General features: G+C 40.5%; 2 protein-coding genes across 2 annotated transcripts in view; one reads left to right on the top strand and one right to left on the bottom strand.

Annotated features, from left to right (window-relative positions):
- Positions 1 to 2,771, bottom strand: part of sacs (sacsin molecular chaperone) — a 29,225-nt gene extending 26,454 nt beyond the window's left edge. Inside the window, exon 1 of the mRNA XM_067594312.1 lies at positions 2,579 to 2,771. The gene's annotated coding sequence lies outside the window, so the exon portion shown is untranslated. The remainder of the gene's footprint in view (positions 1 to 2,578) is intronic.
- Positions 2,772 to 5,785: 3,014 nt separating this feature from the next.
- tnfrsf19 (tumor necrosis factor receptor superfamily, member 19) lies at positions 5,786 to 24,611 on the top strand. The gene is made up of 10 exons (XM_067594315.1): positions 5,786 to 6,220; positions 7,199 to 7,290; positions 8,098 to 8,211; positions 13,024 to 13,202; positions 13,898 to 13,983; positions 20,274 to 20,438; positions 21,810 to 21,938; positions 22,181 to 22,283; positions 22,757 to 22,992; positions 23,487 to 24,611. Exons 2-9 carry the CDS (start codon positions 7,225 to 7,227, stop codon positions 22,971 to 22,973), a joined length of 1,059 nt encoding a protein of 352 aa, XP_067450416.1. The 5' UTR covers positions 5,786 to 6,220; positions 7,199 to 7,224; the 3' UTR covers positions 22,974 to 22,992; positions 23,487 to 24,611.
- Positions 24,612 to 25,174: the final 563 nt, after the last annotated feature.

A 25,174-nucleotide genomic window follows, 5' to 3' on the forward strand; every position in this document is an offset into this window, starting at 1 on the left:
TGCTAAAATAACAATGTCTTGGTCTTGCGCATGCGCAATACTTTTAATATCATTAATTCATTAAAAAGGCTTATGTACACACATTAGCTACATTTTCTGCTAACTGTTGTTTAATATTCTAAATGAATGTATTAAATACCCTACACATGACGTGAGTTTAAGTCTCGTTTTCACAATCTGCGGAGATTATGAAGAAGCAATATCTCTCTGTCTGTCTCTCTCTTTGGCCTATTCTACGAGATCAGTGTTCCGGAAGTAAAACTATTGATTTTCTGCATAAACAATGATTGGTGACTAGTAGTTGGAGTACTTCCAAGGCTTGAAATGGGCTTGAGCCATCAGTTTAAACAATGAGCATCTGTGTTGAAAAGGCAGGGTTTGATTGGTAAGAGTTTAAGCTGCATTAATTGATTTTCTTTTTATTATTATTATTATTATTACTTTGCATTAGTGCAAAAGAAGAGAAAAATGAACTTGAACATAATCACTTTGAGATGTTGTTGCTAACATGGTAACAAACAGTTGTCTATTTACACATTCAGCAAATGCAGAGCAACATTAACATCAATTTGGAGTCAATTACTTGGCCACATGATGGATTTAAGTGTGATATTCAGTCTCCTTTTATCTCTGTTTTGGTCTCCACCCCTCCTAAGATAAAAATAAAAGTAATTTCTGGTGGCCTTATTATGCTCCACCATGTTCTCCTGCCACTTGCTATCTTTATCTTCTGTTTGGTGATGGTCAGGTAGTGTTCAGTGGGTGTTTCATCACATGCTGCCTGTGCAACAACAATATAAGCTAAAAACCAAATAATGTCTCTGTGCACATTACACATAGTCATTTGCTATAGCCTATTCTTCAAATGGAATATATAATACTTTCAGCTGAAGGTAAAAAAAACATAATTTCTGGCTTCCTATTAGAGTAACAAGCAACTTTGAATCAAACAATATGACTATTTTGTGCAATCTGGAGTTTGCCCCCACAACTATTAAATATACTTTTTCCACAATTTAATTATAACGAAGTAATTAATCGATAAGCACTAGTTGGCCTATCAGAGCTGCTATTGCTGCTCTGTCAGTTGAACATAATTTAATTTTTTAAAGAGGCACCCTATTTTTTGACTTGAAAAAGTAGGAAGAGCACAGGTGGAATTAGTAACATTAATGATGGCTGCATTGCATTTAGGTGAGCTGTTTCCAGCGCTCTTTTATTGCGCATGCTCACTGACATGGCTTACTGGAACAATTAATGAGATGGAGCCATCATTAGTGCTATTATTTATACCTGTGCTTGACAAGTCAAAATGTCTGCTGTGAAAATGTTCTATTAAAGCAATCAAGAAATGGTTATCTGTAAATGTGAAGGCAGAAGAATAATTAATTGTGAGATATAGTAGGCAGACACATAAATAAATGGAATAGTAAAATTTTGACATTCAGTTATTAATTTATCATTGAAAGATAGAATAGGTAAATAGTAGGACTATTGTTAATTGGCAAATGCTCTTTTTTCACTTTTTGTTATTTAATGCACAGTTGAATCTTTATTAATAGCCCAATAATTAAATTTGGTGGCACACTCTAGACTTTTGTTTCACTGTAAAAAGGGATCTTCCTGCATGTGTTGCAGTCAGTAATAAAGCCACCTGTTGACATAACATAACAGGTCAAAAACACCTGTCAAGCACATCCTGTCTATCTACAGTATGTAGTTGGCTAATTGCACCGCGGGTTATACATTTAAACATAACCCACATCTTTTAAGACATATTTAAACACTAATGACTGCAGCTGTGTTGCCTTGACTAGCCTGTGCGGCTTCTGCTGGTGAATTCTGGGACTTGTAGTCACGACACCAAAAGGATAAGACGCCAGCACACTGCAGTCCAAGTAGATGAAATCCAGTGGCTAAAATAGAGGGCCTGTCCTGCTGCACCACATTTTTCACAAAGTCGAGGATCCAATCAGATTAAAGCCTTTTTAATCATATTTAAAAAAATCCACTGTTCATTAATTTCCCTTTGGGATGGTTTGGATGCTGACTGACCTTACAGAAGCTGTTTCTTTATAATGTGATGACATCTTTTGCACAGGTCATACCTCTGCTAAATCTCTCTGATGTCTTGAAAGCATCTGTCAGTCAGTGTGGTGCAATGATTTTAACAATATCAGCAGGGTTACGTAGAAAAATGACATCATCACCTCAAAGTCAAGGACTCCCAACACCTTAAAACAGAAACCTTCTCTCAGTAGCATCATGTTTATGATCGGTGGGTTTCCCGAAGACACGCGCTCAATCTGATAAACACCATCTTTTGTAGAAAAACCCCCAACTAAACCTTCTGTAAGCCATAGTCGGTATATGCAAAAACACGAAAAACTTCAGCCGCTTTCTCAGAGGTTATTCCTCAAGACACATTTTGATCCAATAAATAAACATATGCATGGTGTCATAATCTTAATATATCCTTGTATGTAAAACAATAAACACTATATCTAAAGCCAGTAGCCTACATCTTAATGCCGCATTGAAGAGAGAGAGAAAGAGAGAGAGAGAGAGCGGTACTCACGTCAGGAAAGCAGCAGGCTGCCAGCAGCATCAGTGCAGCATCTCTGTCCTGTCCTCTGCACCGCAGGGGAGGGAGCCACTTCCTTTAAATAATCACGTAAATACCAGGGTACCCAGCCAGAGCACTTCAGAGGTGGTTGTTTTCATGAAAGCAGCCTCGGGGTGAAATATCTAACTGTCGTGAACACCTCGGGACAGTTTGATACTGCAGGTTTTAACGCAAAGGTCTCTTAAAGCGACAGCTGCTGCATAACGCTCTGATGGGACACCACACCAGCAAATATGGGATGGGCGAATAGAATAGAGGCTCTGCCAACGGTCAGATTTGGAGTGCGCAGACTACTGTTCATTCAATAGAATACATTGGAATAAATGGAAGATTATAGGAATTATAAGATTATAGGGCAATTGAATACTATTGAATAGAATAGACTAAGACTCTACTTCCCATGATACATTAGATGGAGTGTACAAAAATGTGAAGATATAATACTGTAGAATAGAATAGAATAGAATAGAATAGAATAGAACAGAATAGAATAGAAGTTACGCCCCACCCCACCCTTAGTTTGCCCTTTGGGGTGAACAACACCCCACCATTGACCCAAAGTAAAACTCTAACAACACCTTTTAAAATACCAAAGCCAAGAGATTTATTAACATAAAGACATACAAAACAACCTAGACACTAAATAAAAACTACAAACAACAGTCAAAAGACAACAGCAACACTAAATAAAATCCCAGGCTGAGAGGCAGCATGATCAACAGTCCACAAACCAGAAGCCTCTCTCTCTGCCACAGGAACCTGGAGCATTTAATCACTTCCTTTCCTGGACCAGGTGCACCTCATTGTGGACTGATTAGGTGTAGAAGACCTGGACAGAGCAAGAGACAGGAGAGGAAAAAGGACAAACAGCGCAGGCAACACATACAGCCGTAACAGTAGAATAAAATAAAATAGAATAGAATAGAAGCCTTGCTATGGGTCAGATATGGAGTGTGCAAACTACTGTTCACTCAGTAGAATAAATCAGAATAAAGAATAGAATAGGACTCCACTTCCCATGAAACATTAGATGGAGTGTACAAAAATGTGAAGATATAATACTGTAGAATAGAATAGAATAGAATAGAATAGAATAGAATAGAATAGAATAGAATAGAGGTTCATTTAACATGGAATGTGCAAAAAATATGCAGATATGGAATGTGGAAAATCCCCATCATGATATATAATAAAGAATACAATAGAAATTCACTTGACATGTGCAAGAAAATAGAAGAGAAGAGAAGAGAAGCCTTGCCATGGGTCTGATATAGAGTGTGCAATCTATTGTTCATTCAATAGAATAAATAGAAGATTATAAGAGTTATTATATTATTTTAGGAAAATGTAATACTCTAGAATAGAATAGAATAGAATAGAAGTTCACTTGACATAGAATGTGCATAGTACTGAATAGAATAGTAGAAATAACGTCTTTACACTTTAAAAACTTTAAAAACAGCATAAGGACACCGTGAGCATGACGTCATCATCCAAGAACCGTAGATCCACTAATGAAGCGTCACACCTTTACTCCAGCAGATGGAGACATCACCAAAGCTTGAACGTCCTGCTGCATGAGGGAGAAGCCTCAGCAGTAGTATCATCCTGTTACAGCTATGACTCGTGTCACAGTGACCACGTGCAGGTCACCTATCTGCAGATCTGACCCGGACACTGGAAATAAATAAATCAGAATGTTTTACATTGTGATTCTTACAGGCAAAACTATCTTTCACAATGATTGCAATAGAAGAACAGAATTTAAAAAGGTGCTAAAAGTATTATGACATATTTTAACTCAGACTTACAAAGTAACAATAATGACAAACACACTTTTTGAATGCTGCATACATGAAGCAAAGAAAATGTTAATATTCCACAATTAAAGGTGGTCCACATAACATTACTTACATTTGCAAAATAACGCGTTTTCCTGGAATTGATATAGAACATGTACAGACATGTACAGTAATTGGCCACTTTTGCTGCAGTGCTGAACCTTTGTCCTCTGTGTCTTTGCCTTGGTTCAGACACACACCAGTGTGCACACAGCACTCTTTTTTTTTTCTTTTTCTTTTTTTTTGCTAGAGGTGGATATGATCCTGTACATTTTGTGTCAACATATCTTTGTCATTTTTTCAAACAGCTGTTTCCTCAATATTCATCAATTAACTGTCATATCAACAAACCTTTTAAGCAATTTAATACAATTAGTTTGTTGGAAAATTCAATGTTTGTAGAAAGTCTCAGCTCCACCCTCCATTAAAAATATAGTAACTGCAGCATTTTCTTGTAAGTGGTATTTAATGTGTTTCCAGTGTTATGTTGGTTTTTTTGTTTTGTTTTGTTTTGTTTTTTAAATCTAATTTGCATGACTTTTTGAGGTAAATGATAAGTTTGGCTCCACTAGCATTGGAAAGAAGAACATATTCTACTAGCCCAAGAACATTTTGAAGCCCGAAAACTGATTTGTATAAATGAATTATATCTGTTTTCCAGTGTGCAGATAAAATCAGTAACTTGACATTGACCCCTGCTCTTCTCCAGCAGATGTGTTAACAAGTAGGCTGAGGCTCAGCCAATCCGGAAACAGCACACTGACGTCATGACATCTGCAGCTCATTGAGATGAAAGTTCCCCAAATAATTTAATGTCGACAACCTCCAGATAGACAAGCAGGACACGATAAACCAGCATTACATGTCATGAGCAGCTCCACAATCTTAGAACATTGGTCTCATATGTACTCTGCTACTGGGTTAGCTTTAGGAAGGTCATTATGAAATTAAACTTTGTTTTTTTTTAATAAATTAAACTTTTTAGTGACCTCCCAGAGTTGCTCTTTAATATTACTACTTATACACTTTACATGTATCACTCTATTGTTTTTATTCTGATGTTGTTGTTATTGTTGAGTGATCTCTGGCACATGAATTTCCTTCAGGATTAATAAAGTTTTATCTTATCTTATAGTGGGGATCCTCAGGGACAACGTCAAAGACCAGTAGAGGTCCCCGGACCACAGTTTGGGTGCTGCTGGGCTGGTGCTCAATACTTCAGAGCGCTGGCTGCCATGTAACAGCCTTCAGATAAACCACACACACACCTACACACACACACACACACACACACCACTGAGAGAGAGAGAGAGAGAGAGAGAGAGAGAGAGAGAGATAGAGAGAGAGAGAGAGAGAGAGAGAGAGGGAGAGAGAGAGAGAGAGCTTGGTTTTCAGATTACTCGTCTTCTTCTGTCTGGTCATTTAAACTCTACTAACCGACTCTACTTGCAGTAGAAAGGCAGCTGAGTGGAAAGTCAGTTCTTGCTGGGGCAGCGGTGTGTGCTCGGCTGTGTGGGACCGGGTCTTTGATGTAGGCAGGCTGATCACAGATCAGATACACGCGCCTCTCTCCGCCTTTGATCTCGGCGCAGTTTGTGCTGGGTCTGCGGCTCTGTGTTGTGCTGAGCTGGGGCAGCAGCGCTGACATGCTGAGCAGACCGGTGCGAGAAACACACCACCACACCTCTCACCGGTCTGCTTTCGACCTGTAAGACCCACTACTTTGATCAACAGACACCTATTTTTTTAGCAGGTAAGACCTTCTTCTTAAAAATCAGTTCCGGCAGTTCCAGTTAATGCACTTAAAGGCGCGGAGCAAACGTTTGGTTCATTTCAGAAGACAGTAAAGACATGATAACATAACACGAGTGCTTATAGGAGTGTTACAGATGTGAAAACAACAATAATGTCGCTTCAAAGTGACGTGTTAAAACAAACAGTCGCCTTTTGTTGGAGAATATTGGAGTGAATTGTAGTTTTTGGTTACACGGTGACAGTGTTGTGTGTTTTGGAGAGCTGTAGCATTTGTATGTGTTATGTACAGGAGTAGTCTCCTTCATGTAAAACTATGGAAGGTTTTTGTGTGATAAGTGTCGGACTGTCGCACCTTTAATTAAAACAACATCACATCTGTTACAGTGTGCACGCGGGGCTATTTTTTTAAGTAGTGCTCTACAGCCTATATATCTGCTTTATTATGGGTTATGCCTTAAAAAAGTGTTTTAAATATATGTGACTGATCGTTTTTAATTCAGTTATCCCCTTTTTGTTGCACTTTAACTGCTGTAGCATTGAAGTTAGAAATAAAATCTTTATTGGCTTGTTCCATTTTATCATTGGAGCTGTATTTATTTCTACACTGTGTAAAATGATTAAACCCATGAGTCCATGGTTTTATGTCTGCAAATGGAAATATGTCTTGTGTATTACTTGATTTCCCAAAATTCAGTCTTTATATATTTGGTGTCTTTGGACATGGAGGAATCTAATCACATTAGGATTTAAATCAAGTTTTGAGCGGTTGGAACAAAGATTGGCTGCACAGCATGTTTGTACTGACTGACTCACCGGCAAGTCAGTGGGGATTAAGTCAGAAAAGCAGCGTTTACCGCAGAAATTTTGACTCAACTCAAATATGCCTTTGTCCTTGATAAATTATTAAATATGGATTATAGAGAGGAAACTATAAAACACACACTTGAGCTCCGTCTTCTATTGTGTCCTTTCTCAGCTTCTGGTAACAAGTGGCTCATCAAAATGGTCTGGATGATTCAGCGCACCTTCTCTCTTGTACTAACAGTACATGTCATATATTCAAATCTGGTAAGTATTATTCATTTTGAATATTAGTGATCCAGTTCTCTGTTTGTAACCTGTTATTATTGTGTGTATACATTGTCTGCTGAGGTCTTGTAAAGAAAAGCAAAGATATAACCTACTGCACACATAGTGAATGAGAACACTTTGAGAGTGAACGTCTGTTCTTGACCTTGGAGATAGTAGTTTTACAAAAAGAAAAAAAAAAAACTCAACTCAAGGTCCACTTATTAGTTAAAGCTTACAACCACATCTCCCTGACAACTGACTGCTGTCTGTGAGATACGACTGAATGTATGTTTTTACCTTCTGTGTTTATAAGTTGGAAAACCTCTGCAAGAGTGAACTGAAAAGGCTGCGCATTTATAGTTTTTTTCCTCCAACTGCGCACATTAACTTAAACAAGCAACTGTAATCTGTAATCTGTAACTGTAATCAACTGCATCTGTGAAATCCTCTCTGGTAACACTGACAGTGCCAAGTATCATTTTATCTTTATCCACTGCATCGTCCCAGTTGACTGTATTTGCCCTCTAGATTCTATTCTCTGGTTTTGGCAGTCCTGGTTTTGTTGCGTTTCACTCCGATTCTGCTGCTGCAACTATGCAGCCTCCCCACAGGGATCATTTAAGTTTCATCTTATCTCATCCCAACAGTACCAGACATGTTTTCAAGAGTCTAAGGCAGAGGTTGATCCCCTTAAACTGTTATAAGAGATTATGATGCATAGCTCAGGATTCAGTGTGGTTTTTCTGTTTTTGATGAAATGCAGAAATCTCTGACTTTCCTTCACAAAATGACTGTCCCTCTCAGGTTCCTGTGAGAGCCGAGGAGGAGACCAGAGAATGCAGAGAACAGGAGTACAAGGACCGGTTTGGGAACTGTAAACCCTGCAAGCAGTGTGATGCAGGACAGGAGCTTTCAAAGGTTTGAACAAAACTGTTTTTGACTTCTTCCGTCTTGTTTTGTCTGACCTGAAACAACTGAGACTTTCTGTCTAAAATACTGTGTTCACTCAGGAGCTTTTTCCACAGTGCCACTAAAAGGAAAAAGTATTGTCACTTGTTTATTTAGGAAAAGGAAGGTGTAGTAACACAAGGGATCCATAACAAGTCAGTTGAACCAACTTCCTTTAGCTGAAAAAAAAAAGTTGGTTGGATTATTCCTGTGCTTTAAAAAAAAAAAAAAAAAGTAAAACAGTTGAGTTCATGAAAAGAATGAACATCACTGTTTAGAAAGATCTATCTTATCCAGGGAAACAACGTTATTTATTACTTCCTCTCTTTCATGGGGGGAACAGCCAAGCCGTTATTAGCTTTTGTAGAACACCGACCCCTTCTTTAATCAGTCACACCCATACTTTTGACCTTCTGCAGCTGAATGGCTTCCATTGTTTTTCCCTATTGCACCCTCTCCAACTTATTGTCTCCACTGTTTGAAGCAAGCCATGCCTAAGCTTGCTGCTCTCTCAGTTGGGAATACAGTTTTTTCCACCACCTTAGCCACAAGTTTTTGTGTGCTTTGTACAAACAGGTCTCTATAGTGTCAGTTAAGGTTGGTAAGCAAAGGCTTTCCTCTCTGGCTGCAGCTATTCACCTACTTATGCAAGCGTAGGCAGAGATGTAAAGGTGAGTAAACTATAATCATTTTTTGGCAAACAAACACCAATGTCAAGAATCCTTTTACTTTATTTGATTTATTTTAATCATAGCTAAAGGTACAGTGTCAAAACCATCCATCTTAACAAATCATTTTGTACCATTGGCAGCTTCGCAGATCATTATTTCATAAAGTATAGATTAATCTACTTGATCCAAGTGCAGCTTCCTTTGTTTCAAGACTGAAAAAGTTGGATTATTCTTGACACATGTTGAATTATAGTAAATAATTAAGTGAAACAATCTCAACTGGCAGGTTTTTGTTTTTTTGTCTGTACTTGTTTTAAAGTTTAAAGGCACAACCTGTTAAATAGAAGAGTTGCCAAAACCAAACATAACGTAACTGACAGGTTCACAGTATAAACAGCCAAAATTTCCATTAACTGTCATCTTTCTATAACAAAAAGTGATTATAACCTTCATGAATGTAGGATTTATTGACAGGTTGTTGTTTCAGACTGCATTAGTCTTAGCTAGCTGGACCAAGTAAAGTGGCAATTGAGTGTACACATGAATATACCTGTAATTTATATAGTCATTGGCTTCAGAAGAGACTTTTTTTCTTGTTGCTTAACCCGTTTTTTTTTTTTATTACATCTTAAACTATACGTTTACATCATAAAGCTTTAAGTAAGCAATAATCTGCAAGTAAAAATGCTGATAAAATTGACTTTAAGTGGTTTTACATTCCACTACATCTTTGAGTACCGGTGAAAAAAACCCTCTGCATCACCCTTGACATCTGTTGCACACATGCATTTAAGCCCAGTTGCCTTTAATCTCAGTGCACACAGACATGCACTCTGTGGTTGGTAATACGCTTCAGTAGTCCTCGTGTTCCTCAACAGGCATGAATGCTGTGAGCCACCCTGGGGTCCTGGTTAATAATTGGCTGCCTCATTCTTTCTCTGAAGGTAGCGGGATGCCGGCTCACAGTGGAGACCGAGGGCCTGCACTCAGAGAAAGTTTCCCAGAGAACAACTTCTGGTCTGAGCTCTGTAACCAAGACAATCTGTCCATATTCTGAAAGGGACGACTGACTGTTGGGAGGGAAGCAGACTTTTGGAGTCCCTCTGTGCAGCTGCCATAGAGATCCCAGAGGAATGTGCCCCAGTTTGCTCTGGAAGTTTGCCTCTGGAAGCCGCTCTGAGGCGGGCTGACAAACATCAATTAGCCCCTCCACATTAACTGTAGCTAAAAGAACCACCCACACAGCGGCGACGTCCGTTACAACCAGTCATACCTTTTCTCTAGTATATTTCATCCGATTTTTCATTCGTTAAACGAATTGTCGTTTAAGTCTGTTGTGCTGCGTCAAGCATGAAGGAGAAGGGGTGAACTGCTTTCCAGTGCATGCTGGAAAACTGCCAGTGGCCAAAAAGGCAGGAACACTACTTTGATGTGTCAACATCTTTTAGTATGTAGCAAGAGTGTAACATTTCCTCCAGCCACACTCCCAGGGCAAAGGACTTCTGGATGGCACTTGTGCTTGAGAGAGGAGTGCATTAGCAGCAGAAGGGTCAAAATTCAAGTGGTCAGACACTGTTTATACATTATTCCTGTGACTAAAGGACCCAGGCGGAAAAAAGCAATCAAAATAGAGAGAGAGGGGTTCAAGGGAAGTGAAAGTCTTTATGTCTATGAGCACTGCTTTAACTAACTTGCATTGTGTTCAGTGTTGTTTCACTAGCAGATCAGATGACTGGCCTCCCCCCTTGTGATTCCCTCCTAATCTCAGACATATCTCTGCGTCTGAACATGCTTCAGGTCCCAGCCAGCTCTCCCCTGTCTCTCTCTCTCTCTCTCTCTCTCTTTACTTCTCTCCCCTCCACACTGCTGTTATGCTTGGCAGTCTCACCCAAACTAGATCAGGAGATAGGACAGGGAAATGGGACGTTAAGCATCTGCTTTTTCGGATGGTTTTGAGGTGAAATCACCTAAAAGTACAACATGAAAATGGAGAGACCAGCGCACTTGAATGATGATTTGCTTCTTTTCAGTTTTTATGTTTTAATGATAATGTTTTCTTCCAGCAGTATAGGTTTTTTTTTTAGCTGCTAAGCTAGTCTCATTCAGTGCAGGGTGTCAGTTCTGTTGAGCTTTGTTAGGGAGGATAAAAGAAGAAAGAGATCACTCCTTGATGTTCTGTGCTGCCTGGATTAGAGGGGCAGAAGTTGGCTCCATTTTCCTTTTGTTTCAGTGCTCTGACCCGCTCGTGTCTACGTGGCATCAGCCCCCATGCTGCCATGTGGTGCCCCATGGTCAGAGCTTGTGCCAGTGCCGGGCTTAGAAGGGATGAATCCTCCCTTGGCCTCTTCTTTCATGTTGAAATGGGTCACAGAACGAACCACTGTGAGGATCCCTGCGGTGGCTGGGCCTGCAGGGCTTTCTTAAATCCCAGTTTTAGGGTTCTGTGCTGTGGCACTTTCCTGCATCCCCTGCCTGGTCTGAGCTTCTTTCTCTTCAGAAAGGCAAGACCCTGGCTCACAACTGTGGGCGGCCAAGTCTTCTTTATTCCTCCTTTCCCCTCTTTGTCACTCATCAACCACCCCCTCTCTGTTTCTCACTCTTTCTCTGTCTCTCCCCTCCCTGCCCTGCTGGAGAGCAAGGCCTTATATGGAGAGTTTATAACAACAGCTGCAATAGTCCAGCCCTTACTGGTGCACCTCGGGCCAGGCCTGGCCCAAGGGTTCAATGTCAGGCTCACATGTGTTTGGCTGGAAGCACTGAATTCCTCATCTTCTGTCCCGACTCTGCGGTGCCATCACTCGATCACATCTTTGCCTCCAACCTTCCCTTTTTATTTCTCACCAGCCTGCTTCCCCAAAACCCAACCCCCATATCAGACTCTTGTGCCCACATTCCAGCATGACTACATGCCCGGGCAGTGAAATGGGACACGGGCGAAGAGAGAAGAGAAGAGAGAAGCCCTGTTTGAAGCTGACCTTCACTTTAATGATATATGAGCACCCCTCCTTCCCTTCCCTGTCTGTCCTCCTGACTCGGGATTGCAATATGGCAACACTGGACAACAGGAGGGCAGCTGCTGTGGAGGTGATAATGAATGATCAATGTATGATGTCATCCCCTCAGGGTCTTTTCACTCAGTGTGGCGTACAGTAATATCAGCTGTCATGTAAATGTCAGTTTGTCATCAAGGTCACCCAGCCTTTCAACATACTTTTTTGGGGGGATATGACAGAGAGCCAGTTAGAAAAGAGACAAAACAAGACTAACACAGGCAGATGGAAATGAGCAGGTGAAGTAATTAATAGAAAAAATATGATTCATTTCCTGGAAAAACTTAGTTTTGCTTCAAAACTTTGTCAGACTTAGTCTCTGCTTTGCCAGTTGCTATAGATGAAAAAAAGATTAGAAAAAGAATATTAACAAAGCAACATGTGCATAAAGGTTGTGAATTAATCTGACAACCAAAAAAGATGCACATAGCAATGAAAAACAGTGCAGAGTATTTTATATTTCATGTCTTTCTCCAAAATAACTTTCACCATCCTGATTTTGGCTTAGTTCAGGTGAGCAAATCCTCAAAAGGTGGTTTCACATTAGATCAGTCACACACGAGAAGGAAGCTGTGCTTTTTAAGTGCACTTTCAATTGTGGAACACAAAAAGAGTATTCATCTTATTTTCTCCGTATACTTCTCCATAATCCTTGCCCCCTTCCTGAAGCGTTTCCTTTGCTTGCTGGCCTCTCAATCAACAGGGACACTCACTGAGTCTGCTTGGAGAGGGAGTGACACAAAAACGCAGCAATAAACTAGCAATAATACAACAGTGGGTGTCCCCTAGGGCTTTTATTATTCAAATGTCTGGCCTTTCTGGGTCTTGCAGCGGAAGGCCGCTCATTCATCCTGAGAGAGTCAGGGAGATTATTGCCAGTGTAAGATGGACTCTCAAAAGAGGCAGGCCATTGTTCTCCTCTGATCCTGTGAGCCAAGATCATTCTTTAATTCCACACCCCTGGTAGTCCACATTCAAGCCCTCTTTTCACCAGCTGCACATCTCCCCAAACCACCGACCCCACCTCTTACCCGGTGTATTTCTCCCATTAATCCCTCCAGGAATGTGGCTTTGGTTATGGAGAGGATGCCCGGTGCGTGCCCTGCCGGAGCAGCCGCTTCAAAGAGGACCGGAGCCTCCAGAAGTGCAAGCCCTGCCTGGACTGTGGACTCATCAACCGCTTCCAGAAGGGCAACTGCTCCACAACCAGCAACGCCGTGTGTGGCGACTGTCTGCCCGGGTGAGAGGACAGACAATAGACAGTTGTGTCTTTTAAAAACATATGTTATTGTCACAAGAATAGCTTAAAAAGAGGAGGAACATGTTGCAATACACCTATATCTTTAAAGCTGTAATCCTTAAGAGTTTAGTCCTGGTTTGGCAACACATGTGGTTACTGGTTGTATCAGAAAATGCTTTTTAATACTACAGGTATCAGAAATTTGGGAGCAGCAAATGGGAGAAGTTGGAGGTGTGTAATTTCCATCTACTAGTCATCTCCTACTTGTTCTTGTTCCATTACTCCCTTAAAAAATAAAAATGATCTGCTCATAAAACATGCTGAAAATGACTAAAACTAAAAGCCACCCCATGTTTCACCAGTTGAACGATTTTAATGTGAAGCAGCAGCAGTAGGAAATGTTTGATTTACATTTGCAGTAACTATCATATGAGATATAATTACAACCTGTAATGTACGTGCATCCTTCGTTTCCTGTGAATCCCTTGTGTGTATGAAGGAAATCTGAACTGAGTGCAGGAGTGGCAGACTCAGCCACTGTCAATGAACACTACTAGATAGAGAGGTTTTTACTGAATGTAAATACATGGAAACAGTATGAAAAAAGGGTTTTATTCAATGAAAATGTAAAGGATTATAACTTTAATATATAATATATCTAACCACATGTTCACAACAACTTGTTTCCTCAACAGATTTTACAGGAAGACAAAATTAAGTGGTTTCCAAGACATGGAGTGTATACCCTGTGGAGATCCTCCGCCTCCCTATGAGCCTCACTGTAAGCACCTTTCCTTTCTTTTATCTCTTCTAACAGTTGGCCTAACATCAGTTGGATATTCTATTAAATGTTATCATGAATACAGACTATTCATCCCAGCCTGCAATAGGTCACGCTTTAAGATGAAACAACAGGGATACAATAGTCTAAAAGCAAACATCAGCAGCTACAGCACATTATTGAACTCCTGGCCAAACGCTACTAGAATCAAAAATCAGGTAAAAGTGCCACAACAAAGCCCATATACACACAACATGCCAGCACAAGGTCCTTGGAGAAACCAGAACCGCAGCATTTAACGGGTGGAGCAAGCCATAGTTCATTCACTAAGTCTCACTGAGCCAAGCAGCTATGCTATATGTGCAAATAAATGCTCGGATTTACAAGCTGAGCAGTTGAAAAGCTGAAATGGATACCACTAACATAATAGTGGATTTGCCAACACTGGATTATATTAACTCAGAGCATGCCACTCGTTTTCAGCACTCAATTTGGATTAAATGAGCAAACCTCCTTTAACAAAACCTCCATTGATAATTCAAGGACCTCTAAAAACTGCTGTACGTGTTTTTATTTAAACACCAGAGTAAATACGACAGGGAGGGCACTGCTTTAAGCAGCGTAATTTATTACCTTTTGTGCAGATCCATTATGCAAAAAGGAGGTAGGAGGTGTGTTACAGTATGTTCACAAAGCAGGGCTCACATTCCAGTAGGCTACAGATCCACTTAACTTCTCTCTTCCAGCCATTATAAGTAGTTAAATACAACCTTATGATTTCAGGTTTCCACATAAAACAACCAGGCGAGTGAACTTATACCTTTGGTAATTGAGTGTGACTTCCTGGTGGTAGAGGAGGGCTGCAGCTGTTTCAGAGGAGGCTTTTTGGCAGCATCAGAGCAGCCCCGGCCAGGTTTAGCAGGCCTGTGTTAAATAAATGGAGACAGCTCTGGCATATCACACAACTCCACACAAAAAAAAACTTGTGTACTCTTTGTTCACAAGCCCCCAAATGTAAAGAATGATGATTTCATCAGAGCATCCGGTATCTGTTTGGCTTTTCTTTTTTTTTTTTTCAGTGTATATCTCTTTCATATGTTGTTGCAAGCAGTATTAATGTTTGCGTAATGAACGCCGGCCTTCGGACAACTGGCCTCCTTCTGTCTGCTCCTCCGTCCATCTGTGCTACTTCCCGTTTTGATACTGGAGGAGGCCCTTGAAACAAAATGTCCATTGTGTCTGAGAACATAGCTGGTAGTTAGCTCCTACAGGGACTCTCAGTGGAGCATTTCCAAATGTTTGAAAGTCTTGCTCCCCTCCCTCCAGTGTTATCTTGAGGAGGGTGGTGAAAACTTAAAGGGCTGATCATTCTAATAGGCCACACTGGCCCGGGGCAACAGTGCAGCTGTGCAGGGGAGGCAGTCGCCGTCTGGGGTGGACTGTAAATCTTAAAACTACCCCTCCTTTCTTCTCCTCCCTTTTTCCCCCAGTGGCTTTCTGGAGCCGAGTAAAATTGCGATTGTGTTTTATGGATTCCTTCAGCCTCTAATGTGTTTCATCTGCTGGAGTTTTATTCACTGTCACGGTAGATCTGGGAGAGCTGACCAGACCATACTAACACACTCAGGCATTCAGACAGATACATGCACACACACACACACACACACACATATATGCATGCATGCAGAGACACACATATTCACACACTTCCCACACGGAGAATCCTGCTTTTTTTTTTTAGCTTACGCCTGTATTTCCTTTTTTTTTGCTCCCTTCAACTGGATTAACACAAAAGTCAGATGGGATTTTATCTTCTGGTATAGTCATAAAGATATAAAATGGTTAAGGTTTTAAATCTAGCCATACAACATGTGTTATCTCTGATATTTTAGGATATCCCAGCTTTCTTAAATGAAATACTATCAAGAAACGGGGTTAAATTCTGCTCCTGTTAGTTGCTACTTATCATTTTTGTTAGACTAGCCAGCAGAAACAGGATCCAACAAACCTCTGTCCCTCCTGATAACCTCTACACTCCCTCTTGTAATGTAAAGAAAACATCATCCCAGTATTCACTCCCGCGGCATACAGACTAACTTCAAAGGTTCATGCAATCAGTTCTCAACAGAGATGCCACACAGCCTACCAAGCTGGCAAGGTACAGGAAACATTCCTAACTACAACGCCTGCCAGCAATTCAAACCTTTTCCTTCAATATTCAAAAGCACGCTCAACAAAGTCACTGCAGGACAGTTTCTCCTCGCTGCTGCGTTAATCAAGTTATCAAGCAATTATCAAACCGCAACCTTCACAGCAATCATAATGTTTCATGTTGCCACATTACTTGTTTTACCACAAACACAACATCTTGGATGTCATAAATTATTCCAACAGACAGTTTCATTTTATAAAAATGCAGAATGGTGATTTAATACATTGTTTGTTGTACATATTTGAATTTCTGAAACACACAATGTCAGAGGCAGTGAAAGTTCTAAAATATATCCTGCAGAAGTGGATGTTTGCACCTGGAGACGCTCTTTTAGAAGAAGTTCCCTGTGAACATTCTTGAACGTACAGTAGATGAAACTGAAGACATCATGATTGAAAGATTAAGGGAATAACAGATGATAAGCTGCATATCTCCTTGAACTATCTTCATACATTTCCTATTCTGTCTGAAATGTCATCAAAGCTGTTACATTTCCAAATCTTTGGAAGCCTCAGCAAAGTGGGCTGCAGCTAATTCCCTTATTTATATATATTGATTGAATCATATTTTTGAGAAATTAGCAAGTTACTGTACTGGGTAACAATGGGTAAAACTAGTATTATCATTCAAATGTTATAGTACATAATAATAATGTACTCCTGAATGCTTCTCAGAGACTTTAAATGTCTCATTTTAAACCTGCAGTAAGCAAGCCAGTACACATGCTTTGTTTACCAGCATTAGCTGCTACATTTCATGTTATAAAACCTCCTTATGCTAAACCTCCACATCCTTCTTTTTTTGTCATGCTGATCAAACAAGAACTTTGGTCGTCATTGTATCACATATGACAATTAAGGATTGAATCATTGCGAGCGTCTTAACATTAAATAGAAAATACTGTTTTGACAGCTCTGAACTGTACACAGCGAAGAGGACTGCAGTCATTGTTGAGAGTTCAGGGTAAAACAGTGTTCAGTCCTCCTAAAGAACCTCTTTAAAGAGTTTGTAAAGACCCCTCGGAGGTGTAAAGTAGTGCTTCTTTTATTTGGAGTATGTGGCATTCCATAAAGTCAACAGACAGGCAGTCTGTGAAAGGCTGCGGTTTATTGGCCTGGTTTGTGTGGAGATAATATCAGCAGGTGAGGTCTCTTCAATGGAGCAGTGTTTATCTGTGTTTGCTGCAGCTGCTGCGCCTCTGATAACAGGCTGCCTTTGTGTTGGGAGTTAGATGATGCTCCCCTCGGATGGATCGAATTTGACCTTGACAGTGAAGACCAAATTTAAACACAATGGTTAAATGTCACGTCTGTAGATTGCCAGTAAAGTTCAGTGTTTGCGTGTCTGGAGATCGTTACGATCGTTGCTTGAGGCTCAATCTTAAATATAAAACATGATGTATCAGTCTTAGTAATAAATATCTTTTTTTTTCACACCCAGTGTTTTATTATTTTTGGTAGTGAGAGCATATCATGCTTATTTCTCTCTTTTGTGATATGATGTTCTTTGATGTCTGAACAGGTTGTTCAGTGTAGGATTAGATGCAGATAGAAATTCACGCAGGCATTTAATAATCATAATAATCATTTTACATAAACCGCAGATTGTTGCAGTGATTTTAGTTGTGTCCTGTTGTTGGCTGTTGTGTCTGTTTTTTAAGATCCGGCCGTGGAATGTGTCAATATTTATTTAATAAGTAATAAGTCATGTTTTTTTAGTGTTTGTATCAGAATGCTCCTTCATTGAGCCCTCTGGGTCAAACTGAGTTTTGGAGCAACGCTTTGAGGTTTTTCCTTTTTTTCCCCCTTTTTTTTCTTAGAAGGAATGTTAAAATACCCTTATCCCCTATCTGGCTGAATAAAAAAAAAAAAAACTAACCAAAGCTAAAGTAATGTTTACATTGCATAACAAAGAGCTCTTGGATGTGAAAAGGTTGAGACCAGTTCCCTTTATGATTAATGTTCTGAAAAGCAAACACCGGGCTCACTGAAGATTTCCTCAAACAAAAAGTCATTCATTATATTCATCAGCAATCTCTTTTAATTTATTTCTTCCTTGCATGTTGGCAACTGGTCACTCTGTTTCACAGGCATACTTTTATTATTGCTCTCCATTAACCCACACCCTCTCTATCAAGCATACATTGATCAAGAAAATTATATTTGATTACTGATAATGATCAGAGACAATTATGTTAAGCCGCAGGTACATGGCCTCAGAGAGAAATGTCACTCAATTTGAGAAATCAGGCGTGCTACTGTGTTTTTTTTTTTTTTTTCCCTCCAACCCGCTCTTAAAGCTACAAATGAGAGTGCCAAGGTTGTCATGTGGGGCGTGCAGCTCATACTGATGTAACGCTGCTCCACTGATACTTCACTTATCACGCAGGATGTCTGGAAAGTCACAGACCACAATGTATCTTTGTAACTGATTTCTATGTGATTTAAAGCTGTGGAATGTCAGTAATGTACTGATGCAGATACTGATAGTGTAGGATTTTTATACATTTTCTATTTTATCTATGTAACTCCAGAAAGCAACAATAATTGTTAGTCCTTAACATACCGTGTAGTTGTTTTTATTTGACACTATACATCAACTAAATAGGGATGTGTTTGTCAGCTGATTATCCTTAAAAATACAGGCCTTTGTCCTACTATGTTCACAAACATTGCCAATGGAAGCAAACCTTAAAGCTGCACTAATCAATATTTTTATATTGACAATACATGCATGTGTTAGGTGAAAGTTGTTGCTCGTAGTGGTGGACCTACGAAAATTTTGCAGATCCTCTCAGCTCTACAGAGCGTTTTAGCTCCTTCTAGCTACACAGGTTTGGTTGACTCTCACAGCTCTCATCGGTGTTGTATTCTAAGCAGGCAGCGTTTTTCAGCGAAAAGGCTCTAAAAACCCACCATACTTTGCCTGTCCAGTGCCAAACAGCAGACAGACAAAGTTTTAAACCAGCTGCTGAACATAGTGGAACATTTAACTGCTAAAGAGCCAGATATTTCCCCCCCAGGAGCTGGTGGAAATCAAAACAGAGCCAAAAGGAGAGTAAATATTGGACTTGAATTTACCAGATGGCCAGAAACACAAATGTAAATGAATGCTAATGGGATTCCATGTCTGCTGGATGTGTAAATAGGCAAAAAAGTTCATCATAACAACTTTATATGGTGAAAATATTTCATTGATGTGTTTACAGCTTGTTCCACTGCCTCGAAAAAAAACAAGTAATGCAGCTTTAAACTGTTTTAGAAAACAACATCTTAAATAAAGTTGTTGTGTGTTCATTCTCTGTATTTAAAAAAAATTCATTCAACTTGAGAGTGATAGAAAGCTCCAGCTATGTCTTTTGAATTTTGCTACTCTTTAGTTTACATTGGGATCATGTAGTGTGACTCTCTGGTGAATGACTGAAGGGATAATTACATGTAGCTGAAGCCAAAGTTTTGTGCCAGTTCATCTGTCTTGAACGTCGTGATATCTAGCGCTAAGCCGTATTAAACCCTCGTGTTCTGTATTTGTGGGAACTTGTATAATGAGCGTGTGTGTGTGCGAAGGGTCCTGAAGGCGGAGCAAACAGTGACATCACGTTTCCTCCCCTCGGGCAGGTTTTAACAGAAGCTAAATCATGGAATCAGTATATGCGCACTGTAGACGTAATGACACACAAAATGTTTTTCTCTCTCTAACACCCACCCACACACACACACACACACACACACACACACACGTCTGACCTGTTTCAAAAGCCTGACCAGCATGTCTACCTCGTTTCTCTTTGAACTCCTCTGCTTATTTCATTAGACTTTATCAAAGAGATGACTGGCTCGAGGCAAAAAGGAACGATTTGTCTCACGTTACCCGATTCTGAATGGCTGGGAAGTGTTGGATGATATGAAGTAACTGCACCTCGTCATGTGTTAGTCCCTGTTCGTTCTAAAAGGCTCAAACGAGGTTGTTCACTCTGCTCTAATATGATAGCACTCATCACCGTGCAATAGGCCGCACAGGACTGCTGTCATGTCACGTCCTGCTGTATTTATCTTCCTCTTTTTTTTCCCCAATGCAGGCAGCGGGCGTGTGAATCTGGTGCCGCTGCCCTCAGTGGTGACCAGTCCGCGGGACATGGCCCTGGCCGCGGTCATCTGCAGCGCTCTTGCTACAGTGCTGCTGGCGCTACTGGTCCTATGTGTCATCTACTGCAAGAGACAGCTGCTGGAGAAGAAGCCCAGTGGTGAGTTAAAGCATCGAGAAGCAGGGCAGAGTCCTTAAGTTCGTTTTTTACATATAGAAAGACTTTTCATGCACCACACCAACTGCTCTCTATGGTGGTTCTATGCAGCAAACACTGAACTTTGAACGCCCCTCCCCAGGTGCTGGAATATCAATGCACAGCCACTCAATTTACAGTACAATCTGTACTCTAGTCAATATTTCCAAAATAGAGGAAAAACCCTACTGTTTTACATCTTCCAGAACAGCAGCTTTGTCATCAGAAAGACTGAACAAAGAAGGCATGCATGGTGATAAGTTACCCTGGATATGTCACCTGTGTTGTTCACTTTCATGCTCTGAAATGAACTGAGAAAGCAGTTGTGTGGAAGCTGTAATTGGAAGCAAAATCTTTGTTGTTGTTTTTTTTTAAATTTCTTATAAGGCTCCATAAGCTACAGTACTGCACTTTCACTGCAGCCAGCACAGTGCAGTATACTGTATGTTCAATGCACTTTTTTTTTTTACAACAAAGACAGAGCACCAGTTCATCTGTCAGCTTTGATCTCCAGTGTTCAGCTGCATTAAAACCCTGATGTTGCATATTTGTGGGAACTTGTATAATGAGGAGAATTCTTCAGGCCAAAAGTGTTTGCGTATGTGAAAACGTCCCGGGGTGAAGAATTAAAAAAGATTTAAAGAATTGGCTCACCTAAAACAAAGAGTGTAGCGGACGTTACCAAGGCGTTACCAGCTAAGTGTTTATCTCACCATAATGCCAGCAGTTTCACTCAGTACCCCACCCTTCACCCAAGCCGCTACGAAACGCTAACACAGTTGGGTTTTTTTTTTTTTTTTTTCTAATTATACAAAGGAATTTTAATCAGCCTCCTGGACCCGAGGCTTGTAAAGCATTTCCCAACACTTAAGAGAGCGTGTAAGTTTAGTCAAATAGTCAACACAACTGGAGCTGAGAGGATTTCATCTGACAGCAGCAATTATACTGAAAGAAAACCTCATTCCAGACTGATCTCTGTTGTTATTGTTAGTAGAAGTGAAACATTATTTATATAATAGTGAAAGGATACCACTTTCTACTTTACTAATGGTTAATAAGTTGTAAGTAATGGATTTATTGATGTTTAATAAATCATTTACTTGTTAGTTATAATCCAGTAATAAAAACAAATCCAGGGTTGCCAAGTTGTAAAAAAAATGTCTTTTGCTGTTGTTTAACCCCTCTGTTTGGTAATAAAGCTTTGAATAAATGCTGAATAAGTTGTTAATAAATGGATTTTGGTCCTTGGTTTTCAAACTGCATACAGTACAAGCATGTCTGTGGCTGGTACCATTAGATGAGGTAGCTTCACCGTCCTCCATCATGTCTCCTCAGCGACCTCTCTGAGGTCACAGGACTGTCCTTACAGCGGGGCGGAGCTGTCCTGCCTAGACCCCCGCTGGCTCCATGACTTTCCCCAGAGACCCTGCTGCCAGTGTCACCTGGGCCCTGGACACACCTGTGGTAGGTTGTGCTTCAGATTGAAGAAAATGTATAAGACATGAATGTTTTAGCGTCAGACACTACGATTAGCACAAACTGCTTGCAAAGCCGCAGAGAAAATATCGCCGAAAATCTTGTTTTCTAAATTCAGTAGTTCACTGTTGTGCTGCCTCATCATGTCTTGAGATTGCAAGGAATATTTCAGATTGAAGATGGAAGTTTCTTCTTTTGTGTAAAGTTGCCTGTTTATGCGTGTCGTTCAGGTCCAGTCCACCTGATCCCGTCTCTGTGCTGTGATGAGAGCTGCAGTCTGGGCCGCAGCCAGGACAACAGTCCCTTCCAGTCTCAGACAAGCCTCAGTGACGGGTGAGGAATTGTACACTTTTTTTTTCCATTTCAAAGGAACAGTGCGTGTTACGATAGGTATCATAACATGCTGTTGGTAAACACCATTATCCAAACTGCCTGCCAACACCGTGACTGCAAACATTTTTTAGCCCAGTGGGAAAATGACTATAACACCACATTCTGTTGACTGAGCCCTGTGGGAGCCTGACATAGTGTCATTCCCCATCAGCTAGTGTTTGCTACGCCTACAGTTAACCTGGGAACAGCAGGCAGGTAAACACTAAACCACTGCTCAACTGCCCCGAGGGCACCGTTCTCATTTCTGCTGCCATTCGAGGTGCTGTAGACATAATTTCGCGTGGTTAATTACGTAGATTCTATAAAGCGCTGAGAACAAACACAGGCATCTTGCATAAAAGTCAACCACCACAGGGTGTGGCTGTGAACTGATTCATGGCGATAACCACGGCTGTATCTCCTACGCTCGCCAGAAATACAAACCAGGACGAGGAGGGCAACCCAGTGCAGCTGGGAGGACACACAGAGTCCGTACCTGGAGCGGCTGCTGGGGTGACTGGGAGCTCAGAACCTGCAGGGAGACCGGAGGAGGACGAGGAAGAGGGCGGGTGCAGGTCAAGGGAGAATTCACCTGAGGGGACCAGACAAAGCTACAGTGAAGCTGTGACAGATGCACTTCTTCCCAAGTAGCACCCATCGACTCAAGAAGGTGATTAGACATTATCCTCTAATGTTATGGAGCGCGTTAAGACACTCCCATGGCATTTCAAATGAGTTGCCTCAGAGAAAACTGCTGAATGATTCTCAAAGAAGAAATGTGGCCTCTCCCACTCCAGAAAACACAGAATATATGATTTAAATACTTTAAGTCCCTCTGAGATGTTAACGTTTCAAATTTCACTGCCTTTAACTAATTCCTAATAACATTAACAGACTAAATCTGTGAGACAAGATTCAGCTTCTCTCCAACTACTGCATGTCATTTTCCTGCAGCTATCCTTTTATAACTCTTCCTTTTTTATGGACTGGGACAGTAGTGTGTGTGTGTGTCCATGAAGAGCAGCTGGTAAAAGAAACAAGAGATAGCACGAGTTCTTTGATGTAGACAAGACTATCCTGTTTTAAGTCGGCCCCTGGCTGGCTCTGGGTAGATACGTTACTAATCGCTGCGCGTCTGTGTTCCTCTTCCTGCTCTCTCTCCAGGATGACATGGATTTCTTTGGCTCATGTTCCACCCTTGAACCACCCTGGACTCAACAACAGCAGCGGCCAGATCCTGTTTCAGATAACTCCCCCCTCCCCTCCCCTCCCCGCCACACCACACACACACACACACACACACACACAGACACACAGCCACTCTCAAGTGTGGTCGCACTGCCTCTTTGAAATGTCTGCAGCTGACCTCAGAGCCCCTCATCAAAGGCTCCAAATGGAATATGTACATACATGCAAACAAAAAGCACAGCTAAGGAAAAGCAAAGCACGAGGGCAAAGGCGTACACACACACCCACACACACACACAGTCATGTTTCCGTCACTTCAGAGGACATTACATTGACTTACATTCATTTCCTGGAGACTTATCCTAATCTTAACCATAATCACCACATGCCTAACCTTAATATAACCCTAAACTAACTTCAACTTTAAACCAAGTCTTCACCTTAAAATTAATGATTTACGTTAAGGGGACTTGCTTTTTGTCCCCATAAGGGAGGTGAGTCCCCACAACTTGACTGTGTAAACAGATTTACATCCCCACAACATGAGGAATACCTGATACACACACACACACACACGCACACACACACACAAAGAGAGAGAGACAACAGAGAGAGAGAGAGAGAATGTGAACTTGCTGGCCCAGAAGGTGAAATCGAATGAAGTTCAAACGTCGAGGAGTATTGAGACTCATCAGAGTGAGCCTCTGCTCCGCTTTGAGAGCGTCTTGCATCGTCACATGTAGGAGGACATAAACTGTACCGCAGATCTCGCAGCTGGTGTTATGAAGCTTTTGTGTGTAAAAGTAACAGTTGTAAAAATTTGAGGTGTGAAGAAAAAAAAAAAAACTGTCAAAAGTTGTTTGTTGCACATTGAAGACAATCTTGAAAATATGGAACAAGTTAAGACAAAGAGGAATGTTTAAGTGATAAACGTGTTGTAGATACTGTAAAATAGTACATAGGTCAATATTTTTGTAACGTAGACATTACTGACAATATGTTTGCTTTTCTTCTCCCAGTTATAGTGTTGATGGTCGTGAACAGTCACTTCCATGTGATATCATTTTACATGTTTGTAAATAAACCACTTGAACAAGTTCACATACTGAGTAATTTACTTTAGAGGTGAAACGATTGAAAAGAATCATTAGTTGAAGCTCTGATTTATTTTATAAATTCGTTATAAAGTCTTTTAAAGGGGTAATCAAGCGATTTAGTATCACACTTCCATAAAGTTGGGGGACTCACAAGAGACAGATTAAAAAAGGATTGGAAGCTAGATCCTACACTTCCCATAATGCAACTCAGTGGTGTTGAAACTATTAGTTGATTAACAGAAAATTAATCAACAATAATTTTGACATTTTCTTTGTTTTGGACATTAGACAAAACTGACAATTTGCAGAGCATCTTGGGCTTTAAGAAAACATCACAGGCATTTTTCACTATTTTTCCTCTTTTGTTTTAGACTAAATAAATCTAAGAAAATGAAAAGATTCAACAATAATTAGAGTAATTGTTATTTGTAGCTCTACAACTCTTTTTGTTGGACCCTCCCTTCCCTCTAAACTTCCATATCTTTCAAACTTTTGCTCCCAGTTTGTAACACAGGCTTCACATGAACATGTGTTGTCTCTAAGCCAGAGCAGAGATAACCCTGATGA

This window comes from Thunnus thynnus, chromosome 7, assembly GCF_963924715.1.
Source record: "Thunnus thynnus chromosome 7, fThuThy2.1, whole genome shotgun sequence".
Classification (NCBI taxonomy): domain Eukaryota; kingdom Metazoa; phylum Chordata; class Actinopteri; order Scombriformes; family Scombridae; genus Thunnus; species Thunnus thynnus.